Genomic DNA, 25456 nt, shown 5'->3' on the forward strand with positions numbered 1-25456 from the left:
TTTTCTTTCAAACCACATTCTTTTTGATTTATATCCTAATGTTATACAGATGCTATCTTTTTTCAGACTTTTTAATGAGAAAAACTACCAAAGAACTATTCTTAATTGCTGTGTATGGTACTTTGTGTAAATCTGGTCCAGTACATGTATGTTAACTTCAGTGAGACCAAAAAAAAAAGGGCTCAAGCTGAGATGCATTCATGTGTATTGATATTTGAACATTTACATTTTATAGGGAACGCCGGAAAGGTTGACAATGCATTTGGTGGAAGAACATTCAGTGGTTGATCCAACATTTATCGAGGATTTCCTGTTGACCTACAGGACATTTCTTTCCAGCCCGATGGAAGTGGGGAAGAAGTTATTGGAGTGGTTCAATGATCCTAGCCTCAGGGATAAGGTTGCATTAATAATGACATTCTAAAATATGACCGTATTTTAATATACACTAATTAAACAAATTGTAAAGTGGTATTGGTTAGTTTAATTGGACAACAAAGCAGGCAATATCCCCGCCCCCCCACTGGAGATAACATTTCAATGGAGGAGTAAAAGAATGTATATAATCTGATTGGCCACCTATGTCTATTTCACTACTTGTAGCAATGCATGTAATGAAAAAAAAGGTAAAGGACCCATGACAGTTAAGTCCAGTCGCAAACAACTCTGTGGCTGCAGCGCTCATCTCGCTTTACTAGCCAAGGGAGCTGATGTTTGTCCACAGACAGTTTTTCCGGGTCATGTGGCCAGCATGACTAAGCTGCTAATGGCGAAACCAGAGCAGTGCACAGAAACACCGTTTACCTTCCCGCTGGTACCTATTTATCTATTTGCACTTTGATGTGCTTTTGAACTGCTAGGCTGGCAGGAGCTGGGACCGAGCAATGGGAGCTCACCCTGTCGCAGGGATTCAAATCGCTGACCTTCCGATCAGCAAGCCCTAGGCTCAGTGGTTTAGACCACAGCATTAAATGTACCCATCTTCATCTGGACCTGAAAATCAGTTTTAAAAACTTTTGTTTGTGTTAATCAGATTAAAGTTTTCACATTTGACATTCATGCCTGACTAGATTTTAGCCAGATATGTGAAAGAGGTTAAAAAGCTTTAACTGGAGTTAGAAATGGGCAGAGCAGTCCTAGGCCCCAGCTGGAAGCAGCAGAGTGGTGAGTTGACAACCACATTCAGAAACACACAGGGTTGTCCTTCAGTGCTCAAAAAGGGAGCTTCACTGAGATTGACTGGCTGCACTTCATCAGGAACTCCCTAGTGCAGCTGGTAGGGCTCTCAGCTCTCATCAGCTGTTGGGTGCTGACAGCCACTCTTTGGAATATGTTTGTAAGCGGCTTATATTCAGACCACTAGCAAATGGACTGTCAAGGGGGTAGTTTGTAAGCTGATTGGTGCCGAAAACTGGCTTTCAAAGGGGCTTTGTGAGCTCCTTTCAGGTTGTCACCCGACATCATAATGATACCAGGTGATTTACAGGTGGACAGCCTCACCCACTTGGCCAGTGGGTTGGAGCAAGGAAGGTTACAATACACTAGCCAGGTCCAGTTCCTCAGCTGTGCACTAAATTTATGGTGCATAGAATTCAGCATCCTGAAAGATTGTTTCTAGCCTTTAATGGCTATGAAGATAAAGATCTATTGACAGATCCAACAGGGTTATCCAGGGGAGAAGGGAGCAGACCTCTGTGATCTGCAAAGTCCCTTGCTTCTTTCCTTCCATGTTAGGCAAAATATTCCTGCATTGCTGGTACTTGGACTAGATGACCATTGTGGTCCCTTCCAACTCTACAATTCTAGAATTCTATGTTTGGATGCCTCAATTCATGTTAGGTCTAAGAATTCAAGCAGTCACTTTCAAATTTGTGGCATTGTAGCAGAACAGGGATTTTAGAAACTTGGAGGGTAACGGGTTCTCAACAGCACATTGTCGGAATTTCAGTTCCTGTCAAGGTCTATTTATGGATTCTTTAAACTCATTGTAACGAAAGACTGCATTGAATTTGGTGTTTTGTTAGTGCATAGAAGTGGTAGTTGTATTGATTCCATGTTATTAAAATCTATATAATGAATAGTGGCTTCTGATAGTGACTCAGTTTGCTGACACAGCAGGAGCAATGTTTTCCTTTTGAACTAAGGTAGCATAGCTAAAAAGCATATTACAGAAACATGCAAAATTGGAAATGACCTTTAGGCCTTTTTTAAAAAGAAGAAAAAGTAACCCAAATTTATTTTTTAATCCGTTATTTTTGTAAGACAGTTAACTGTTTGGAGCCTACTGCTTCAGAAGCAATTCTTTTTAAATTGCTATCATTTCAACACTATAGTTTCATGAAGAGATATGGTGGTGTTTCTTATTTGCATAGAAGTCCTGTAGTAAAAACGTAGGATACCAGGTTTCTCTTTTCTGAAAAGAAGTACGTGAAGGATTTTGTACAAATGTGAAGCTTTATGTTTAAAACCCAGTTTCTTACTTTTCTTTTTTTTAACCTGGTGGACTTCTAGATTTTTTTAAAAAATGTCACTAGATCAGATACTGAAGTATATGGTGTTGGGGAAATGTCTAAAATAAGAAAGCAGCTGAAAAATAGTTTTCCTTGGGTTTTAAAACTGCATTTATATAATTTATATTGTTTCTTTCAGGTTACACGGGTAGTATTGTTGTGGGTGAACAATCACTTCAATGATTTTGAGGGAGATTCTGCAATGACTCGTTTTCTGGAAGAATTTGAGAACAATTTAGAAAGAGAGGTATGGATTATTGGCAAAGTAAGAAACTTGCTGTCCTACACTGAGGTGACTTTACATCTAACAAATGGCTCTGGATTCTCTCCCTACAGAAAATGGGTGGACATCTGAGGCTGTTAAATATTGCATGTGCTGCTAAAGCTAAACGAAGAATGATAACATTAACAAAGCCATCTCGGGAAGCCCCTTTGCCTTTCTTATTATTGGGAGGATCTGAAAAGGGATTTGGAATCTTTGTTGACAGTGTTGATTCAGGTAGCAAAGCCACTGAAGCAGGCTTGAAACGTGGTGATCAGGTATGTAAATTAAATTTCATCAGGTTGTTCTTAGAATGCCAATAGTTGTAGTGGAGACTCCTCATCGTTATGAATTGCCAGGATTCAATCCTTTTGTTCCTCTTTCTAGATATTGGAGGTAAATGGCCAAAATTTTGAAAACATTCAGCTTTCTAAAGCCATGGAAATTCTTCGAAATAACACACATTTGTCTATCACTGTGAAAACTAACTTATTTGGTAAGTTTAAAGCCATAGGTTTAAGTGTAACTTTTATTATAATGCAATAGTTTTAGAATTGTCCTCACCGGGTTGTCCTTAAAAGCACAAAAACAGCTTGTTCACTACTTGCCATCTTTTTCTGCAATGCACAACCATAGATGAGTATTGACCATGTTTTACGGTGCATTCCAGAACACATCTTTAAATTGTGCAGAACAGAATTTCCACAGGCAAGGTCGATGCGGAAAAAAGATTCACTGAGGGTAGAAAGCAAGACATCCACACTTGCAATAAATGTTTCAGTCTTCATAGTTGCTGCTTTATAAGAACAAAATGTGCAGATGTTATAATATTTTATAACAATGCAAAAAACTGATAAAAAAAATCATAATAAGAAATGGAATCTATTTGCTGTCCAACTTAGTTCAGTGGGGTTTACTTCCTCTTAAGTGGGAATTGTAATCTTAAATTACAAATGTTCCCTTTTGAAGTTTAGGAAAGATTAAGGTCAGAAAAGACTATTGCAGTAATGAAATTTAACTTCATACATAACATAATATGTATGTTTGCATAATGTTTCTAAAGTAACTACAGCCAAGACCCTTAGTGTGAAATGATTTTGGAAGCAGTGTAAAGTTACTAAAACTGTTCGTGGAAAATCATTCTTAGAGACCTTTGTACCTCGCAGCATTCCTCTGAATACGTTGAGACAACTTGCATAACTATTGTGTTATGGCTTTCCTAGACTTGCCGCTGTAGGATTTCAGTTGACCTTCTGGAAGGAAATATGCCATAGCTTTTTTCTTGTTTCTGACATAAACGTGCCCTTGCTCTTTAGCTGTGTATGGATTTTTAAACTCTCTTTATTAGGTATAAGGTGAACAACTTATTTTGAAGCTTAATTCTATGCCCAGGAATAGATTTTTAGAAGTATCGTTAAGTCCAAGCATGAATTCTATTCAAATGTGAAATGCCACTTTGCTTTTCATAGCCTGTGCAAGAAAGGTATGATGTATTTCTTTTGAGTTTATTTTTCTATGTGTTTTCCATCTTTTGTGCAGTTTTTAAGGAACTTCTAACAAGATTGTCAGAGGAGAAAAGAAACGGTGCTCCTCATCTTCCTAAAATTGGTGATATTAAAAAAGCAAGCCGATATTCCATACCAGATCTTGGAGTTGATGTGGAGCAGGTGATAGGATTGGAAAAAGTAACCAAGAAGAGCAAAGCCAACACTGTTGGTGGGCGAAACAAGCTCAAGAAGATACTAGACAAAACCCGCATCAGTATCTTGCCTCAGAAACCATACAAGTGAGTGTGATGCACAGCACCGCAGAGTGTTTTCCATTATGTCAACTCAGTCTATAGTTTTAGTGTATTGGTTATTGCCTTGAAATCTGCATCAGTATTAGAATTGTTTCTAAGATGTTTTATTGTTTTATCTCTTGTTTGTTGCCCTAGGCTCCATTGAGAGGAAGAGCAGGATATAAATTTAATAAATAATACCATTACCCAATAGCCAGTTGAATCTCTGTGTAGAAATGGTTCATGAAGAATAAAATAAATATATCAACATTTCTTTTCCCCAAAAAAGGGGGCGGGGCTGCTGGAAATTTTATCACATCCTTTCATGTATTCTGCATATATTAAAAACAAAATCCTGAGCTTTATTTATAATCAACATTTAGGTGTAACAGTTCCAATCTTGCTGGTACCTTACTAGTGAATATGGCTTTGGTTAAAACTTCCTGTTGAGTAAGTTTGCCAAAGCAATGCTTATACTTTAAAAATCTGTAAGATGAATGGCTTATGTGGAAATCAGAAATACAGGGGGAAATAAAGCAATATAGGTCACGATAATATAAAAGCACTAAATACTTTTGTTTTCCCCATCGTCATAGCGATATTGGAATTGGCCAATCTCAGGATGACAGCATTGTGGGATTGAGGCAGACCAAGCACATTCCTCCTGCTCTGCCGGTCAGTGGAACACTGTCTTCAAGCAATCCTGACTTAATGCAGTCACATCACCGCATCTTAGATTTCAACACAACCCCAGGTGAGCCTCAAATTTTCATGGGTGTCCTTTGGGCTACTTCTGATAGGTATAAGTGGGTACAAAAACTATGTTCCTCGAGTTGGGATTTCCATGTCTGCTTTGCATAAAAATACTTCTTTTTTTAGGACACATAAATAGTCTGATCTACTGAAATACTCTGTAATACATTTGTACCATTATTATTAGTTAGCACTTATTTATCATTGTCACTGTGCAGAGAGTGAGGGCATGCAAACCAATGTTAAAAGGACTGGGGTAATGGAAATGGATGTAGTTGTCCCTGGAACCTGAAAATAGTTGAGAAGCAGCCAAAACTAAGTAGAACAATTCAAGGTAGAGTTTCTGAATGAATATGTCGTGGGGTGTAGGTAATAAGACAGGAAAATGATTTTCTCCAACATGGAGTTAGGAGACTGATAAGGAGACACATACGGTCAATAAGCTTCACATTTAATGAAAGGCCTGAAAGATACGTGGGCATATAGATTCTCAGAAGCAGAGAGATTCAGTATTAGTGAACAGTATACAAAGTATTGCTTATTTATAAACAGGAGAAATGAAGTAACTATATTGTGTGATATTACTTTGTGGATGGTTACATACTAGTATTATTATTTTATCTATTGAAAACCCTTTTTATACCACCTGTCATAAAAATATACATACCGGGACAGTTTACAACCAAATAAAATGGTACAAGCTCATTAAAATCACTTCCAGTATACACTGCTAGGCATTTTTCTTTGTGGTGTTTGTTTTTGAATTGGCTTCTTGTACTCTATTTATTTAACATTAACGTATAATGCTCCCTTGAGGGCTTTAAAGAAAGTTGGGCTATAATCTTAAGCCACAATGCATACTTGAAGCTTCAGAAAATGTACAGTCTCAATAGTTTTCTTGTTACTTTGGACTGTGTTGGAGATGGGGGAGGCATTCAGGAAATCGAATGTACTAGAGCAGAAAGAATTCAACCTGTCAGAATTGCTGTTCTGTAGAGCTTGGAGGAGCTGAGTAGTGCTTAGGGAGGAACAAAAAAATGCTTGCTGTGTTAAGTGGATTTGTAAATCAACATTTCAGTATGGGGATGTTCATGGCAATAGAGATCATGAACTTGCAATAACATTTTCCTATACAATTGTTCTGTAAGTTGAAAAAGTCAAACCCAAGCTTTGATATCCTTTTCAGTGTCTTGCCAGACTGGCATTTTAAACCAGAGAACAGATTATTGCCTTGCCTTTATTTCAGCCTTGCTGTAAGCTTCAGGTTGCAATCTTATGTAAGATGTTTACTAGAGGTTACATTTTACTTAGTTGAATTTGTTAAGAGGAAATGTGCAGTTCAGGTAGAGGGGTCTTTACAAATTAGTTGAGCAAAGGTTTAATATATTAAGATATAAAGAGGTTCACACACCTACAAGTGCAATCATGCATGTCAACTATTCCATCTCAGTCTTACAGGGAAGCCACTTGGAGGAAAGCAATCCCCAGCAGACCTCAAATATACCCTAATCTGCACTTAAATTTCACAGTGGGTTGAGATGTAGCTGTGATGCATCTGGAGTTAGGAAGAAAGGGGGAGAGAACTGGTAGAAATGGTAACCAGTGGTTTGGTAACATGTCAACAGAACTAAGGGGGAGGTACTGAAGATGACGTTGGGGAGGATAATCGAGAGCAGGCAAGGACGTGAACGGGTATAATGTGGTTTTATCCCTTGTTGCTGGGGAATAGAGTTGATTGTGTGATGAGGTTTGTTTATTAGTGCAGAAACCAGCAAGAAAAGAGCTGGTGAGAGGGCTGAACACTGCTCTCTCCTACAGCCTACTGTTCTCATTCACACAATAGGTAGGAGGCAAAAACAACAGAAACTGCCAGCTTCATTTCAACAAAAGGCAGCTGTGGGTTTTGTGTGTGTGTCTGGCTTTGCAAAACATGGATCCCGCCCCACCCCGTAGGTGAAAATAGCAGGGGAATAAGGGACTTTATTTGGGGCAAGGGTTAAATCTGTACCCATACTTTACATCATACTACATTTTTATGATTTCTAGTGCTACGTTTTTTATTTGAGATTAACTGCAATAAGTAAAAATAACTTGCTTATGGCATCCATTTCACCTCCAATATAAACCTCTCCCCTTTTGCTGTTCCTTGTTTGAATTGTTTCATTTTTCTAGATTGCCATTGTCAATCACCCAACGTATACAGTATTTTAAGAGGAAGGAAAGGAAGGAAACTGAATTTTTGTGTTTGTTGACCGATGAATAATTGGTAAAAACCTGATGACACAACCTTTTCTTGATTGTTTACATAATTACTTCAAAAAACAGAGTTTTGAAGAAACATTAAGTTATTGGTTGACCTGGACACCTTCCTTTCAGTTTGAAACAATAATATTTGATAAGTGCTAAGAAATAAAGGTCCATCACCACCCAGTCATTTTATAGCAAGCTAAAAAATTGGGGCCATACAGGCACTAATGAGTATTTAGAGTGTCTTGTAGGGCAACTACTGAGGCAGGCATACTTTGGTTTATGAGCTCATAATGACTTAAAATGAAGGTTACTTAATCACTCATGCCCTCTCCTATTTGAAGTTGGCTTGGTTCAGTGTACTATGGTTAATAAAAAAAATACAGTTTGTAATTTTCTATTTTCTATTTTCATGTCCCCATTGGAATGGAGGGAGGGGCAAGCTTGAGATTCATTCATTTAAGAATAAACTGCAATTTAGTAGCATGTCAGTATGCAGTCAGGAGTATCAAAGCTGAATGCACTGATTATATACTTTGTGGTTAGCAATTTATAAACGTTTACGGCACAAAGCCAGCATGTTGATCCATTTTGCTTTGCTTGGAAATGACTTCTGATCATTGGCAGAAAAAAGAATGATGATCCAAAAGAAGGATAGTGACTAGAACAGTTTCACAGGAGCAAGATGGCAACTAAAGAAAATTAAGTGTGTATCTGTTCCTATTCAGAAACTGACTGAAAAATAAATAATTTTACTCTATTATATGGTTTATATGCTGTAATAGGATTTCCCCCCCTCCCTACAGATTTACCAGACCAGGTTCTGAGGGTTTTTAAGGCAGACCAACAAAGCCGCTACATTATGATCAGTAAGGACACAACTGCAAAGGAAGTGGTTATTCAAGCAATCCGAGAATTTGCTCTAACCACCACCCCAGATGCATATTCTTTATGTGAAGTTTCAGTCACTCCAGAGGGAGTAATCAAGCAGAGGAGGCTTCCAGATCAACTTTCCAAGCTTGCTGACAGAATACAGCTTAGTGGAAGGTGAGACTCGTACATCATCTGTCATTTCAGAATATAATTGAATGTACTTCTTAAATATACTGATTTTTAAATTCTAAACAAGCTACCTTTGCTTTCCATTACTATTAGTGTTTTCATTTCTAGAAAACTTTATTCCCTCTTCCCCCCTCTCCCAGGTATTATCTGAAGAACAACATGGAGACAGAAACCTTGTGTTCAGATGAAGATGCTCAGGAATTGCTGAGAGAGAGTCAAATTTCTTTATTGCAACTCAGTACTGTTGAGGTGGCAACCCAACTCTCTATGCGTAACTTTGAACTGTTCCGTAACATTGAACCTACAGAATACATAGATGACTTGTTTAAACTGAAATCTAAGTTTAGCTGTACTAACTTGAAAAAGTTTGAAGAAGTAATAAACCAAGAAACCTTTTGGGTGGCATCTGAGATTCTGCGAGAAACCAACCAGCTGAAAAGGATGAAGATAATTAAGCACTTCATTAAGATAGCATTGCACTGCAGGGAATGCAAGAACTTCAACTCCATGTTTGCAATAATAAGGTAAACAAGACTAGATCACCCCCCCCAATGATTTTGCATACAGTTTATAAGAAGTAAAGTGTAAATAGCTGCTTCATAATGATGATACTAAATTTTAAGAAAAATACTATGTGTACATTTTACTGTTTTATGAATTAGTAATTCAATACTACAATAGTCGTATTTCATTAACTTAACAGTCCTCAGCAGCAGCTTTAGACAAAATCCTAATCCAAAAAGAGCAAGACTGGTTGAAAGGCTAGAGGATTCTTCCATGAAAAGCTGTTTAAATTAGCATTGCAAGCTTGTCATTGCTAACATCATAATGATATATCTGATGAAAGTAGACTCTACTCCATGATCACGTGTGTCATTATAAATGTATTAGTCTTTGTTGTGTTTGTCATTTTTATAAGCATTTGTTATCTCTAGAAATCAAAATATCCTTTGGAACAGACTTGGAAAAAGCAAAATTACAAAAGAAGTCATTTATCTATCTCTGTTTCCACTTAGTATGCAACTATGGAGCATGTTTTATGTGTGAAAGACTGCACAGTCCTTTATGAATCCAATTCCATAAATCCATAAATTTAGTATTATTTAAAAGGTTTGCATGTTGGCATGCAAAATCCCAGTTATAGGTTACACAGGTTTTTAACTTAATGCAGTAGAAGCTAATTGTTAGACTGTTGGTGGTACAAGGCAGCCTTAAATCGTTGGTTCTCCTCCTTCCTACCCCCACAAAAAGTACACTTCTGAATTTTCCAGTTACCTTCCTTTTGAAAGGGTCGTTTCAAAACAGATTGTCACTTTGTATGAAGCACATTTGGTTGTTGTTTAGGCCTCATGTGAGCCTGCTTTTCAGCTTTTGAATGCAATTACAATCCCTAGACTGTATTTGAAGGCTTCCTTGGTAAGGAAACCTTTGCTTTGTTGCATTTATTAGCATTTTCAGCAAGTATTGATAGCATTGGACATATTACCATTTGCAACTAGCAGGCGATGTAGAGGGACTTCTGGGACGACGCAACAGCACTCTTCCCTCCCTGGCACCGCTGTGCCAGCCCTCAGTTTCCCTTCCCTCAGGTGAATTCCTTTGGGGAAAACAGGTTGCAAACAAACTTTATTATAACAGATGTAAACAAGGAGTTTTTGGTTCTTTTTCTTCCACAGAAATATATCAAACTGAGGTTATTCATGGCACAGTGCTGTTGCTTTTTATTAAAACGTATACTGTTTCAAGTTATAGGCTGTATGCTGTTGAGGCTTAAGGTTACTTTCTTTTACACATCTTTCATAGATCAGACTTTTCCACACACACCTCAGGAATTTAGGATTTTAACTGGACTGTTTCCTTACAGATCCCCAAATCCTCTTTGGCCTGGGAATCACTACTGCCCTTTCATGTCAGAGTATTCCCTCTGAGGACCCTTTTTCCTGTAAACACCATGGGAGACTGTGCCTTTTCTATTTTAACAGTGTTCTGCGATTCAGAACCTTTAGAGCATATACTGAGAGTTCTCGGTTCTCCTCAGCTCTACCAACTGTCAGAACGAACCCTCCTGACAGAATCCCCCTCACAGACCGAAATCCCTCTCTCAAGCACTCCTCACTCTACAACTTCATGCCATTTCTACTAAACCTTCCTGTAGTCTGATATGTGAACATAGGCAAGATAGGTATTTTTAATCAGTACACTCAGGACGCCCACTTTTCTTACAGTGCTGATGCTCCTTTGCCTTTTCACTATGGGTGACAGTTATTTCGGAAAGTTATATTTGGCATCAATTTAGAAAAGACTGGGCATGGAACCCTGTGATTTGGGGGCATTATTGATAGAGTTCCAACCCAGGAATTCTTTTAACCAACTCAAATTAAGTAAAATAAGTTACATTGTCTGCCTGGATTTGAGACTGGTCACTTTCATGCCTTGTTAAATTTCATGCCTCTGTGTTAAATTACTGTAACTTATTCTGCTAATATACTTGATGAAACTTGATTTGGGGATCAAAGGTGGTCAATAATCTCAGGCACCAGTGCTCCAGATAAAAATAATTAATGAAAAGGGAAACTAATATTTGTTGTGAAGGGCAGTAAGATTAAGGCATCTGAGAAAGAAAAGTAGATTTGATAGTTGGTGGCCTCTGTAAAAATTTGTTTGCAGCTCTAAAACATTTAATGTTAGGATCATTGACTTCAGACATTTTTGTTGACCATTTCAACTAACTATGGAAAGCAAGGCTGAATGTCAGATATCTATGTCTCGGACAACAGAGGGCTTTTATAATCAATATCACCAGTGCATCCAAATGAGCTGGTTGTGTCTCTTCTAAACCTCTGGTAATAACATGCTTCTTTTGCTAGTATACTAAGGGAATGACTCACAGCATTTTACAGCTGCAGTTTCTGAATAGACTTTACTGTATTACTCATTACAATACTTCCATCTGGCAGTAACAAACACTTACTGATCATCATAGCCACATCTTTGTACTAAAAATGGTCCTTGTTTATAGAAGTGTCTGTTGCTCCAACAGAGTTTGGAAAGCAATGTTGTAATAGATCTGAGAACACTTTTGGTAAGACAGGAAAGCCATACCACTGCTGCCATAATCTTTTGATGATTCTTCAACTCACAAATATTGCTTGAACATTGCAGTTCAGAAAAGACCTACAATTTTATGGTGCATAATCTCTGAAAGCAGTGTTTTTGTTTACCAGTGTCTACATTTGTCAGTTGCTAAATATGATATGATATGCATTTAGTTTTACTTCAGAAGATTGTATACAGGAACATATGTTTAGGATGCTGCTAATGCAGGTTTCATTTTGAACAGAGATTAAAACCCTCAACATCTTTTAAAATTCATTCTTTAGTGGCCTAAACTTAGCTCCAGTTGCAAGACTACGAACTACTTGGGAAAAACTTCCAAGCAAATATGAAAAATTGTTTCAAGATCTTCAGGATTTATTTGATCCATCTAGGAACATGGCAAAATATCGCAATGTCCTGAATAGCCAAAATCTACAGCCTCCTATTATTCCATTGTTCCCTGTAATCAAAAAGGACCTTACGTTCCTCCATGAAGGTAAATGTTGCAAGTGTTTTTTCTGTATGGAATCTTTGGTGATGGCAACATGTGTGTTTTTACTTTCACTGACCAATGGCAGAGTACTATAGTTATTGCCTATCATTCTTTTGGCAATGTAGGAAATGATTCCAAAGTGGAAGGTTTGGTCAATTTTGAGAAATTACGAATGATCGCAAAAGAGATTCGCCATGTGGGTCGAATGGCTTCTGTTAACATGGATCCTGCTTTAATGTTCAGGACTAGGTGAGTTCTTTTGACCAAAGACTAACGCACTTGAAGTGTGAAATAAAAACCATTGAGCTAAGATCGTCTTGTGTTACAGATACATACTTTATACTTGGCTAATGTTTAATGCTTGCATTCAGAGAACAAGGGTAAGACATAGAATTGTCTTTATTTCTCCAGCTAATTAGCTGCAAGTTATTTGACAGCAATCAGATATTCTCTTTATATATCAGCCTGAAAGTAAGCAGTTGTCTTTTCATCAAGATGAGTAACACATTTCATCTGTGTTGTCTTCTTGATATCTACGCCAAGCTTCCTAAAGTTCATGACAAATGAGCATTGCCCAATCATAGCAAGTAGACCCTGCTTGCTTTTTACCCAGAATTTGATTCTTCCTCACCATTCTACGCAACACTTTTTCTTACAATGGTTTTGTTTGATTTCTACATATGTGCATTCATGAAGGATATTCTACTATTACAAATATACTGCTAACACAAATGAATTCAAACACAAACATACATGAGATTTGTTTTGATCTTAGATATGTATTTTGTTCTTGCATTACAAGTTATTTGGGCTTTTGTGCCAATAGTGAGTTCTAAATAAGATAACCATGTTTCCTTTTAAACTCATATGAACACATAGGAGGATGCCTTATACTGTCAGACCATTGGTCTATCTAGCTTAGAACTGCCTACACTGACTAGCAGTGGCTGTCCAGTATTTTAGGCAGGGCTCTCTTCCCAACCCTGCCTGTCAGTGCCAAGGATTGGACCTGGGGCTTTCTGCATGCAAAGCAGATGATCTACCACTGAGCTACAGACCTTTCCCCAAAAAGCAATTAACAAGAAAAGCAGTTCAAGAGTTCAGTGTTGAAGAATGCTTCAGAAATCTCATAGTATAACTTAAACTATTATAATAATTATGACGCATACACTTGCTATACTGAAGCCATTGTTTTGCAAGTTTTGAGTTTTAAGAAATATTCAAGTAATACATTTCCCCTCTTGTCTGGTCTGTAATTATAATGTTGTGCAAATTAACTGATTCACAGGGGTGGGTAAGTGTTGCAACCAATCAAATGCCCCCATCAGGAAAAGGCAGTACAGATGGAAATGGCTCTTGCCTGTCATTGCGTAATTTATGTTACGTTCATTGTTTAAAGGTCATGGAGAACAAGAGAAATAATAGATATTTAATCACTAGTCTTATTCTTACTTAGATAAAATAGATATAAGCAGAGTTTGCATTGAATCAGTTGGGATAGTTAAAATATCCCCTTTGGTTCAATGTATAGGAAATGCATATTGAATGAATAAATGTTTTAAAAGGAAATTATATTATGTGAAAGCTGAAAAGCAGAAAGAGGACAGAAACAAAATTCACTCCAGATTTTAGAACACTATTTTACGCTAAAGGTGTAAGTAATCCAAGGTGAATTCAGTTTAATGTGAAATGAGCTTTAATCTTATGGGCACTCTATAGACACCTATTTAATGTATTATGCTGACTGATTGAGAGAAGGCTGTTCTGGGCTTTCTGGTACTGCTTGTCCTGAAGTCTGATTCTTTCTTTCTGAGCTTATAATCTCTCTGTCTCTTCCTTAAATCCATGCTTCAATACTCATGGCTCTCACTTGCAGGAAGAAGAAGTGGAGGAGTTTGGGGTAAGTGGTTGGAGAGAACACCTACAGACAAACTTCCTTTTCTGAAAATCTGCATTGTTTCCTACCTGCTTCCCTTAATTTTCTGGTGCTCTGTCATTTTCCTCCTTTTGTTAACCCTTCTGTACCTGCATCAGATTTAATCCAGTGCTGCTTTTGCTTGAGGTTATAAACCCAAGAGCTGTGAAACGTTAAAGAAGTGCAAAGCAGTGAGATTCATTGGTTTGATCTAGAATTCATAAAATTGCCTCATATATGTTAGGGATAATGTGAGTTGAGTGGACATAATTTGTCCATGCAAAAGAATTTTCTTTGTGGTCTTAAGGAATAAGCATATCTCAACAACATTTTGTACATTATCCAGCAAGTATACATATTCTCTAGCAGACCTCAAGGAATGTGCATATCATGACAGGTTTTCCCCCACATTCTTTGGGAATATTCACACAGAATTCACAGGGGACACTGTTCCAACACAAGCACTACATACATACATACAACAATATATGTGTTTGGATGCATAAGAGTGTAAGGTGTAAGGAATAAAGTGTGGGTGGTTCTCTCTCTCTCTCTCTCTCTCTCTCTCTCTCTCTCTCTCTCTCTCACACACACACACACACACACACACCTCTACTTCTACCTGTCTTTCCATCCTGCATAAAGACACTGGGAACGTCTGTGTGAATGAATTAACACATACACCCCTCAGCTCCCAGTCCATTTGCATACACTCACCTCCCATGTATCCATTAACATCGCTGAACAGTGGGGAAACAGCTGGGTTGTGGAGAAGAGATGCCAGAGTCAGTTGGTTGTGCAGAACAGCTGAGCAGCATGGAAAAGAGGACATACTATTGTAGAGTATATCTAGTGACAGGATAACATGCGTATTGCTCAAAGAATGTAAAAAATGATGCTGAGAAAAATGGTGCATGTTTTTGAGAGTACGCATATCGGCCAGGAAATATGCACAATTTTATCTTTATGGACAGTTGAGGTGCACATTCTCCATGAGTCATGATGAATGTGCACAATGGCTGGCTGTTATGCAGATTAGCCTCTCAGCTTGCATTATCCCTAACATATGTACATACATAACCAGTCTCAATGGGAAGAGTATACCAAAATGGGGTTACATGATGGTGGTTCAGATAAAAATAAGCAGTAAATTTATACAAGTTAATAGAACCATCCAAATCCACACATTTTATTCCAATGTTGTGATTTTTAACAGCTCAACTAACTAAATTTTCTTTCTACAAACCAGCCTTCATTATTGCTGTTAACATATTAGAAGCAAAATAGCTCCCATACATAAACACATCCAAATTTGCATGCTTCCTCATTAACTAATTGAACGTTTTTATTTAACATGAAGTCCTTTTTAAGGAGAGGGAAGTGGGGAAATGAAAATGCAGTAGACTTTTTGGCACATTGCAGATGGAATTAAGTGTTTAATAGAGACACCTGAAAAGTACAAAGTGGACATTTCCTGCCTGATTTTGAGAGTAGTGGATTTTGAGTTTCAGGAGGCTTGACCACTGTTTACTGGTCTGAGACACCTTGCTGCATGAGCCTGCCTTAATATTTCTGTCCTTGTAATACTCAAGGCTACTGGGAGAGAGTTTAACCATTTTCCCAATGACATGGAATTTCATACTTGGAGCAGAGTCATTCTCAGGGGCTGACTTTAATGAATCCATATTCACAATTGCAACTGATTGTTGTTCTTTATTTTTACCCTTTTCCTATTGTAGCTGTATGACTTACTTGAATGAGGCATGTAAGCTTTGACCATAGACTGACATTCATGCAGACCTTTGCATGTTTCAAGTCATTGAAGGATGCAGCGATGAGCTAAGTTACATGTCATCTTGTCTTTCTTCACCCCAGGTCTCTCAGTCAAGGCAGTACAAATGCAGCAGTCCTTGATGTTGCACAAACAGGTGGACATAAAAAGCGGGTCCGCCGCAGCTCCTTCCTCAATGCCAAAAAGCTATATGAAGATGCTCAGATGGCTCGGAAAGTCAAGCAGTATCTCTCCAATTTGGATCTGGAAATGGATGAAGAGAGCCTTCAGGCACTCTCTCTACAATGTGAACCAGCCAGCAATACATGTGAGCATTTTTCTTAGTTGGGTGTGCACCTCAGTCATGGCAAATGAGCTGTTAATTTATCTTTATTTAGCCTACAGCTTAACTGTCCCTCAGGCTTAGGCTTGGCCACAGCATCATTGAGAGAAGTATGTGTTTCTAATCAAGCTGATCGCTAGAAAACAAGTTATTCCATGCCATTGCAAATTGTAGACAATATTACAGTTGGCATATGTGGTACTTGTTTCTTAAATGGCATACATTACCTAATTGGCTCTCCAACTGCTGATTAGGGCATCATTTTACTATAGTTTGTGGTAGTATATTACAGCTGAATGAGAGGACTAAAGAATTCCAAGGTTTTTCAACCAAGAGAGGGTATCTCTTTTCCATCACTGATCATTCTTCCGGACACCGTTTAATATAAAATCAAGTACTCTTCAGGTAGTCTTAACTGTAATCTTAATTCTGCTTTTTATTTAAAGTACCCAAGACTCCAGGGGAAAAACGGTCTGGAAAACCTGAAACATCCCCAGTCGCACATAGGTCAGGGATCCAGCAGAAAGTGCAGCAGCAACAGCAGCACAAAGCAAACCAAGCACTGCAGGTCCCTGCTGTATCACTTTATCCCTCTCGTAAGAAAGTACCAGTCAAAGACCTTCCACCCTTTGGTAAGTATTGCGGGTTGTTCTGTTCAGTAGAAAAACAGTTTTATGTTAATAATGGTTAAACAAATTCTCAAGAGCATTAAAAAAATCCAATGTTTTCAAATTACGAGCGGAAGTTCCATGTTTCAGGATTGTATTTTCACAAATGACAGGTATGCATCTTGAGCAACTGCAAACAAAGGTGGAGAAAACACAGGTTCTGATACATTGTTATTACTGTTGTGTTTTGGAAATGGAAGATTCAGTTAACAAGTGTAACAGAATCAATGTTAGAGATCACACGAAAGTCTCATCTATAGTTTGCATTTAATGCAGTATCATCCCACTTTAAAAAGTCATTCCTCCCCCAAAGAATCCTGGGAACTGTAGTGCGCTAAGGAAGCTGACACTTGCTAGAGAGCCCCTCCCCCCACTCTAGTCCCCACCAATCTTCCTCTTCTTCCTATGTTGTGGCCTACTAATGCAAGCCCAGTCTTGACAGCACTCTGAAGCGGATGACATCCACTGCACATTTTTACACCTATCCAATTTTAAACATGGTTCCTGATCTTGTGATCAATGTCTGTTGAGTCTATATTTTCTTTAACTCTATTTTTCATTTATACTTACTTTGAAGACATAGATTTTATATATATATATATATATATATATATATATATATATATATATATATATATATATATATATATATAAAACACCATTTACCTTCTAAATTTAATGGCACTTCAGACATGCGTAAGCTGCAGGTTTCTGTCTCAGTTGCAAGCCTGAGGGAGGGGATAACCTGGGGTACTAGCTGTAGTCAATGTTTTTCCATGAATGTCTGAGAACTAAGAAACAACCACATTTTCCAAGTGAATGTAAAACAGAAACATTGGTCTAATTTACATTTTACTTGGGCTGAATAGTTATGTTTAAATTTGTTTTTATTAATTGCATATAATTTTCGTAGAATAAATTGTACATTGGTGTGGAGAGTGGCTAGAGTGACTTAGATGGAAATCCCCTTTAAGCATATTCTCTCAGCATAACCTTACTGGAGGGTTGTGATAATAAATGTGGGTGTGTAATGTATACTGCCCTCAGATCTGCAAAAGAAGGGTGGGCTAAAATATCATAGTAATGGTGGTATCAGTGGTCCATGGAATGGCCTCATTTGAATATGCAAGAAAAAGTGCATGCATTTATATCAGATGTGTTACTTCTTCTTTATTGAAGGCATAAACTCTCCACAAGCTTTAAAGAAAATTCTTTCACTCTCTGAAGAGGGAAGCTTGGATCGTCATAAGAAACAAGCAGAGGACACAATTTCAAATGCGTCTTCACAGTTATCTTCTCCTCCCACCTCACCACAGAGCTCTCCAAGGAAAAGTATGCCAGGGTCTAAATACTCCTCACCTCTCACAAGTTCTCCTCTTTTGTAATTGTTAGTGATAACTGTTTAAACCTAGTTAAGATGCCAAATATGTAGTCAGTTGTGGTTTAGCATGGACAGACATTTCCTAAAAGTACAAAGTTGTCACATTCTAAGTACAGTGGTACCTCAGGTTAAGTACTTAATTCGTTCCGGAGGTCCGTTCTTAACCTGAAACTGTTCTTAACCTGAAGCACCACTTTAGCTAATGGGGCATCCTGCTGCTGCCGTGCCGCTGGAGCACGATTTCTGTTCTCATCCTGAAGCAAAGTTCGTAACCTGAGGTACCATTGTATACAGGCCAGACCATTTTCTGTCAGAAATCCTGATGCAAGTCAATACTGAGTGCAGGCATACTGAGCTAAATGAACCTGCAGCCTAACTCAGCACAGCTGGCATCCTATGTTCCTGCCTTCTCAGATGCAGTTGGGGAAGGAGATAAAGTAGCCTAACGATCCCCATATCCAAGTGCCAAGAACCATAATGTTGTTGAATATTAGTTGTTCAACCCTATTTGCTGAAACCATTCATGTGTGCATCCTCCCACGGTATCAAGGATTGGTAGAAATGTATAAGGGTATCACGATGAAGACAATTTGTGTGGAATAAAAATCTTCATGGAAAGTATTTTCTTTTTGGAATTATGATGAAGCTTCCTCTACAAATGAGACCACATTTATGTTTCCCATATGCATCAATCCTGGCTGTGGAACCAAGCATGTTTACTATTGTTCATATGTGTGGCAGCACGCCCCATCCCCCAAATTTATTTCACTTTAGGCAAAATTAGATTCCTATAATTGGATTGCTGTGGGCTTTGTCCAGGGATACGGTTGGTTTTCTCTATTCAAATTCTATCCCAATGGATAGCAAAGGCTTACAGTGTAGAACCCATTTGAATCATGTTAGTTAGATATTGAAACTCTAAGTAATTTTTTTTAATCTTTAAATTATCATCTGTTAATGTTTTCTCCCCCCAAATTCTCTATCTTAAAAATAAGATACTATAAATACACCCTTATAAATTATTTGTTCTCATATTTAAAACAACAACAATTTAAAAAGTAATTTTGGTACAGGGGCTGTATAATTTGAATATTTATACAAATGCTGAAAAGTTTATTATGAAAATGGTAATACTCACTCTTCCCTGTGCAGGTTATACTCTGGCTCCCAGTGGTACCGTGGATAACTTTTCAGACTCTGGTCACAGTGAAATTTCTTCCAGATCCAGCATTGTCAGCAACTCTTCATTTGACTCCATGCCGGTATCACTACATGATGACAGGAGGCAGAGGCACTCCGTCAGCATTGTGGAGACTAATCTTGGAGTGGGCAGGATTGACCGAAGAGCCATAATTGAACCAGATCAGTACAGCATAGGGTAGGTAGTACATGTCAGTGTAATTACATTTATCAAAAGCCTACTCTAGAGCTGTAGATGCTTTTTCTCTCATGAGCAGATTTTAGGAACGTGTATTCTGTTACAAGGCATCACTTGAGTGACTCTGCCTTTAAAGGAAAAGCAAAACACTGCAAACCTGTGTCCCATAAGGCATAATGCTTTCTTGGCCCGATCTTTCCAAAATATCCTGTTATTTATTTTAAAATGTAGGGGTCTTCCAGAAGGACTGGAGAGGGGAAACCTAGTAGTCTTCTTAAAATAACACTTGTGTAATCATATACATTTGGACAAACTTTGATCAGCTTGGACTGAGGCGTCTTTTAGAATAGGATCTAAAAATAGAGTGGTCCCAAGTTTTTGAGTTGGTGTTTAGTGAATGCTTGAGAGAAATCTCAGTTACATTTATTAATTTAAAAGAAGCTGCAACTTACAGGACAGGAGAGACATTTATTTTAACTGGAAATCTGTTTTAGGCAAAAATTAACAAAATATCAATGGGGGACCTCATTTAAACCCTTATCTTCTTGAATAAGAAACTGTGGTTAAAACATTAGCTAATCAAAAGACATAACAGATGGAAGGAATATTTAGTTCAGATACTGGAAAGGACAAACACTCAAACTTATCAAATATAAAAACAGAATAATGAAGATAACAAATACAACTTGAATCAGCAAGTGGGACTAGAGAAGCACTGCATCAAGAAGAACAAGGAAAAGTAAAAGGGAAAAGGAGAGAGGAGGTGACAGTGCAAATTAGTATGTTAAATTGGAAATCTAGAAAATGTTAGTGCTGGGGACTACATTTATATAATTCTCAAAATTAAGGAATCAATATTTGGGAAAAGTTGTGTTTAAACTACCACAGAATGAATACAATGCAAATTCTTTCAATAAATATTAAAGGGCTGAATTCACCATTTAAGACACCAAGAGACCTCTAAGCACCAATGAAAAATGAACTTGTAAAAAGTTTCATTTAAATGTACACTGATTTTTTGTTGAGGGACATTTTTGTCATATCCGATTCCAGATAGTGTTTAGTGACTAATGTCCTAAATCTTCTCCCCAATTATTTTGATAAGTATTAGATTATATACTTGCATCTCCAAGAGATAATAGGGGAAGAATGGGAAAAATGCATGCTCCTAATACTCTTACCAGATTCACAATTTGAAAAATATTTGAAAAACACCCAATGACACTTCTGATCTAGTGTTCAGTTAGTGCACAAAGTATCACAATAATTTCATTAAACATATATTTGGCAGCTATTGAAGCATGTGAATTTGAGCACAGGCGTCTTTAGAGTTAACTGTTCTGTACTACAAATTGAACAAAATGCTTTGTGCAAATTGTAACTGCGGTTTGATATTCTAATTTCTAGTGGCAACATTGTTGCTTTATGCCTATTAATTATTTTGTTCCTGTGTTCTTCTAGCTACTACCCACCACTGTCAGAGAACAGAGGCTTGTATGCTGGGGCAACCATGCTTTCTTCTCCTAGCACTGAAGAGCTGTCACAGGATCAGGGAGATCGAGCATCACTTGATGCAGCGGATAGTGGCCGTGGCAGCTGGACTTCTTGTTCAAGTGGTTCGCATGACAACATACAGACAATACAGCACCAGCGAAGTTGGGAGATTCTTCCTTTTGGACATGCTCATTTCGATAGTTCAGGCGATGGGGCAGGACTGTGGGCCTCAGGCAGCCACATGGACCCGATGATGTTCTCCGATCATGGCACAAAGTATGGCAGGCAGAGTCAAGGTAGGGAGGGCCTTGATCAAGCACAGTCCAGAGCAAGCTGGGCATCCTCCACAGGCTACTGGGGAGAGGACTCTGAAGGTGATACAGGTACCATAAAACGGAGGGGTGGGAAGGATGTGTCAATTGAAGCTGAAACCAGTAGCATAACATCTATGACAGCAGAGGATTCAAAGCCAGTTCCCATGCCAGCTCATATAGCTGTGTCAACAAGTAATACAAAGGGTCTTATTGGTAAGTTTACCTTTGTCTACCACAAAGTATCCTACATATTTGCTATAAATATGAATTTATTTTACAAATATTTTTCCTTAATCTTTTTTTTAAGCAAAACATATAGCCAGCTCATAGTCTTAACTTGTGTTTTGCTTTTTCAGTAAAGCCTTTTGTGCTGAAGTGATGCTTCCTCCTGCAGATATTCCATTGTTATTTTTTAGTTACTTTTTTATCTTGCCTCAGAACTGCCCACATTTCAGTCATTAACATAAACTCTTGTTTTCTTTTCCTTTCTAGCTTGTTAATATGCTTAGGCCAATGTCTTATAATATGGGGGTACAGTTTTCTCTCTGTGTGTATGTTAGTAATATAGCCCTAGTGTGCTTTGCCCTATACCTCCATGCAGTTGTTTAGCACAATTTTCTTCTATGCCTTAATCACTAATGCAGATTTAAACTTGTCTAGGGATATAAAAAGGTGAAGATGCTGGTGTTACAGAGCAGGAGATGAAAGGATTTGAATAAATCTTGCTATAGGATTTCAGGATATAAATGGGAAAGGGCTGTAGATCTGGAGTGGAGCACTGCATTGCATGCAAAAGGTCCAGGTTCAGTTGTTGGCATCTTCTGGGCTGACAAAAGACTCCTGTCTGAAACCCTGGAGAGCTGCTGCCAGTTAGCAATAAAACTGAACTGGATGGGCAAATAACCTGCCTTAGGAAATGCAGGCTGTTTCCTATGTTTCTTTCCTGACAGCACACTTTTTTATGCCAGTTTGTATATGTCACAGATTCTTGTGTGTAGAATGACAAGGGGAACCACAACCTTCAACAGAAATATGGGAAAGGGGAAATGTCCCCCTGACACTGGCTAAACAGACTGGCGGTCCCTGGGACATATTCTTGACTTCACACTATTCTTTCTCTCTGACGTTTCGAGCACTCATCAGCTATATGCACAAACCAAAATGATTCAGTAATCAATAACAGTGGCTACTTCATTTTTACACAAACATGTATGCATGTAGATGCAGACAGAGAGATTTCTCTCCATCCTCCATTTTGGCAAGCAAGAAACATGATCACAGTTCATATTCCAACCAGGCAAAGGCATTCAGAGGATGGGTATGGAGCAGAACCAGTGAGGTGTGTGGCCAAAGGTCGACCAGAGTGGTCCAAAGGACTGCATTTAGTCCCTTGTCCTGAAATTCACATCCCTGGGCTACACGATTACATGATCACATAATGATCTTCCTGCCCTCACTTTTAAGTCGTTGCGTATTTTTCCCATTCCCCCCCCCCCAATAATAGGGAGCACATTTCTTTGGCTTATCTTAAATATTTTACTTCCTGGATTTTAAGATTCCTTCTCACTTATTACAGCTAATTCATGTATTTATTCTTTATGTTGTTTTGTGAACCATCTTGGATTACTTCTTTTTGGAAAGAAAATATAGACATTGGAAAGAAAATATAGGCATTTAAAAGTATATTAATGATGCGTAAGGAAGGAGTACAGAACTCCGAACCTGAGCACAATATTATTTGAACTATAAATACGTTTTATTTTTATTTAACTATGCTGAGAGAATTAGGCAAAACATGAATCTTGTCAGAATATCACCTCAAGTGAGAGAACTGTATATACTTCAATATGCAAAGTGGGTTAGTGCTATTTCTCTTTTTTTGCTAGAAGATGAAAGCACAGTCATATGTTGTCTATGCTTCACAGTATCTTTTTATCAACTGTGTTCTTTACAAATCTAAGTTTGAGATTCTTTTTCAAGATGTCACCATGCCCTATATACATAATTTAAGTGTTATCACAAGCTGCTTTCTGTAATTGGCTCAGGTTTTGTATTAGTTATCTTCTATTTCACTTGTTCTTTTTCTTTGTAGCTTTGCTTATGTCTATGTTTTTAATTGCATAATATATATAAAATTAATATGTAGGTGTATAGGTATTTGGTATGGCTGTGCCTGTATAATCCAGCCAGAATTAAACAGTTTTAGATTCCATTGATTTGAATGGGAAAGTTTTAAGAATGTGCTCAACTCCCATTTGGACTCAGTGAAATGTAAATGCCTTTACTTTTGGGCTGCCTCATGTCCATACTGTGGTTGTTTTTAATGCCAAGTTGTTCAACTCCCTTGGAAGCACATCAGAGCTACCAAGATTATGACATAATAGAACTAAGTACAGGCATAGATAGTAGTTGTAACAAATATATGTAAATGATTATCATTGCTGATGATGCACTATTTTACTGCAGCTCGAAAAGAGGGCCGCTATCGTGAACCACCACCAACCCCGCCTGGTTATGTAGGAATACCTATTGCTGACTTTGCTGAAGGAGTTTCCCACCCAGCCCGAAAACCTCCGGATTACAACGTGGCACTTCAGAGGTCTAGGATGGTGGCACGGTCAAGTGAAGCCCCTGGGACTTCAGCTTTACAGCAGCAACCACAGGGCCCTCCATCTAGCAGGCCTGTGGGCAAACCTCAGTGGCACAAACCAAATGAGTCAGACCCACATCTGGTTCACTATCAGTCTCAAGGGTTTTCCACAGAGGAGGATGGTAAACATCTTATAACATTTTGAAAATAATAAGTTAAGGGTTCGTTTCCATAAGTGCTTTTGCATCCAGAACAGTTATGCAGGTGCAAGAAAGGGCGTGTACTATTATCCAGCCCTGAGCTCAGAAGTGTTTCTGGCTTTGTTTCTTGTTCATATGTCGGAAGTGCTGGCAGCTCATCCAATCATTTATTGATTGTTTTTATGTGGTGTATATCTTGGTTCTGAGATGGAGGATTTTCTATGGGCAGAATTCTTCTTTTGGTGTAAAATCCAAGATGTCTTCAAATACTTTGTAGACTAAAAAGCTGTAAAGTTTGCACTTCCTCTGCAGCACATCAATGCTCTCAGGATTTTAACTTAATATTGAGTCAAGTGCAGGGCCATGTAATGTTTGTAGCAAAGGTGTAAACATTAGAACTTTACTGAGTTGAATGTTAAAAACAGTCTGATTTGGTAAAATTAAAGTGGAGATGGCAAAGCAGCCAAATGGTATTTTAATCTAAAGGGTAAATGGAAGAGCCATGCTGAAAGAAATATAAGGTTCAGTATTTACTTGAGAGAGATGTAAACACAGTGAGCTGGTTCACATGCAAAAGTAAAATTGTGGTTTAGCACTATGTACACAAACTCAAACAAAGGCTCTTGCTTCACCACTTCAGCTTCTGCTGGACAGCCTGAGAAGGCTTTTCCTAGTATTTACTTCCAGCGTTAAAGAAACCTGACTTATTACTGATCAGCTAGAGATTGGAGCTTAAAACAGACTCTGGTTACTTTCTAAAGTGGGCTGGGGACATTTTTCTGACTGGTAAACCAAATCCTTATCTCCCCACCTCTGGAGGGTGTAATTTGACATGTGAGTAGTGCTGTCCACTTGTCAATCACCTGATGTCATTGGGGCATCAGGTAGCATTGTGCTTTGAAGCCTGCACTTTTGGGACTTTAAAGTACCATCAAGGGATATTTGAAAGTCCTTTTGCAAACAGCCCGACCAGTGGTTTAAAGTGTACTGCAGGGCTTTGGCTGAGTATGCCTGTTACCAGCCAGATCCTATAACTCTCTGCTCACCAGGTGAACATGCTGCTGAAACAGATAACAGAGGGAGGTACTTTGCCCTTGTAATAAGCAGCTGATTTCACTCAGTGACATTAGCTGATGGACAAGTGGGCGTGCGAAATGGCCTTGTGGGTCAAGATTAGTCAGTGTGCCACAGGTTTGCCA

The 25456-nt window shown here is 38.2% G+C and overlaps 1 protein-coding gene and 2 long non-coding RNA genes across 10 annotated transcripts in view; 2 read left to right on the forward strand and 1 right to left on the reverse strand.

The window, feature by feature from the left end:
• Nucleotides 1-25456, forward strand: part of RAPGEF2 (Rap guanine nucleotide exchange factor 2) — a 155698-nt gene that overhangs the window by 126788 nt on the left and 3454 nt on the right. For 5 of the 7 annotated variants that reach the window (XM_081925886.1, XM_081925887.1, XM_081925892.1 and 2 more), the window contains 17 exons: nt 236-400; nt 2650-2757; nt 2847-3050; nt 3160-3268; nt 4312-4558; nt 5149-5306; nt 8359-8599; nt 8755-9138; nt 11995-12206; nt 12329-12452; nt 14080-14103; nt 15994-16217; nt 16679-16864; nt 18080-18232; nt 19434-19659; nt 21121-21680; nt 23934-24239. In XM_081925886.1, the coding sequence (XP_081782012.1) occupies nt 236-400; nt 2650-2757; nt 2847-3050; nt 3160-3268; nt 4312-4558; nt 5149-5306; nt 8359-8599; nt 8755-9138; nt 11995-12206; nt 12329-12452; nt 14080-14103; nt 15994-16217; nt 16679-16864; nt 18080-18232; nt 19434-19659; nt 21121-21680; nt 23934-24239 (3631 nt within the window). The remainder of the gene's footprint in view (nt 1-235; nt 401-2649; nt 2758-2846; nt 3051-3159; nt 3269-4311; nt 4559-5148; nt 5307-8358; nt 8600-8754; nt 9139-11994; nt 12207-12328; nt 12453-14079; nt 14104-15993; nt 16218-16678; nt 16865-18079; nt 18233-19433; nt 19660-21120; nt 21681-23933; nt 24240-25456) is intronic. The other 2 variants (XM_081925889.1, XM_081925888.1) reach the window with 2 other exon arrangements.
• LOC309378235 overlaps nt 13859-25456 on the reverse strand; it is a 31080-nt gene continuing 19482 nt past the window's right edge. Inside the window, exons 2-5 of one of the 2 annotated variants that reach the window (XR_014171901.1) lie at nt 15871-16153; nt 14836-14967; nt 14169-14281; nt 13859-14072 (exon numbers count right to left, since the gene is read on the reverse strand). This is a non-coding gene — a long non-coding RNA (uncharacterized lncRNA). The remainder of the gene's footprint in view (nt 14073-14168; nt 14282-14835; nt 14968-15870; nt 16154-25456) is intronic. The other variant, XR_014171902.1, reaches the window with a different exon arrangement.
• LOC309378284 lies at nt 18275-18899 on the forward strand. Its single transcript, XR_014171996.1, has 2 exons — nt 18275-18399; nt 18576-18899. It is a non-coding gene; the product is annotated as an uncharacterized lncRNA (long non-coding RNA).

The sequence above is a fragment of the Podarcis melisellensis genome (genome assembly GCF_964234715.1).
Source record: "Podarcis melisellensis genome assembly, chromosome: 9".
NCBI lineage: Eukaryota > Metazoa > Chordata > Lepidosauria > Squamata > Lacertidae > Podarcis > Podarcis melisellensis.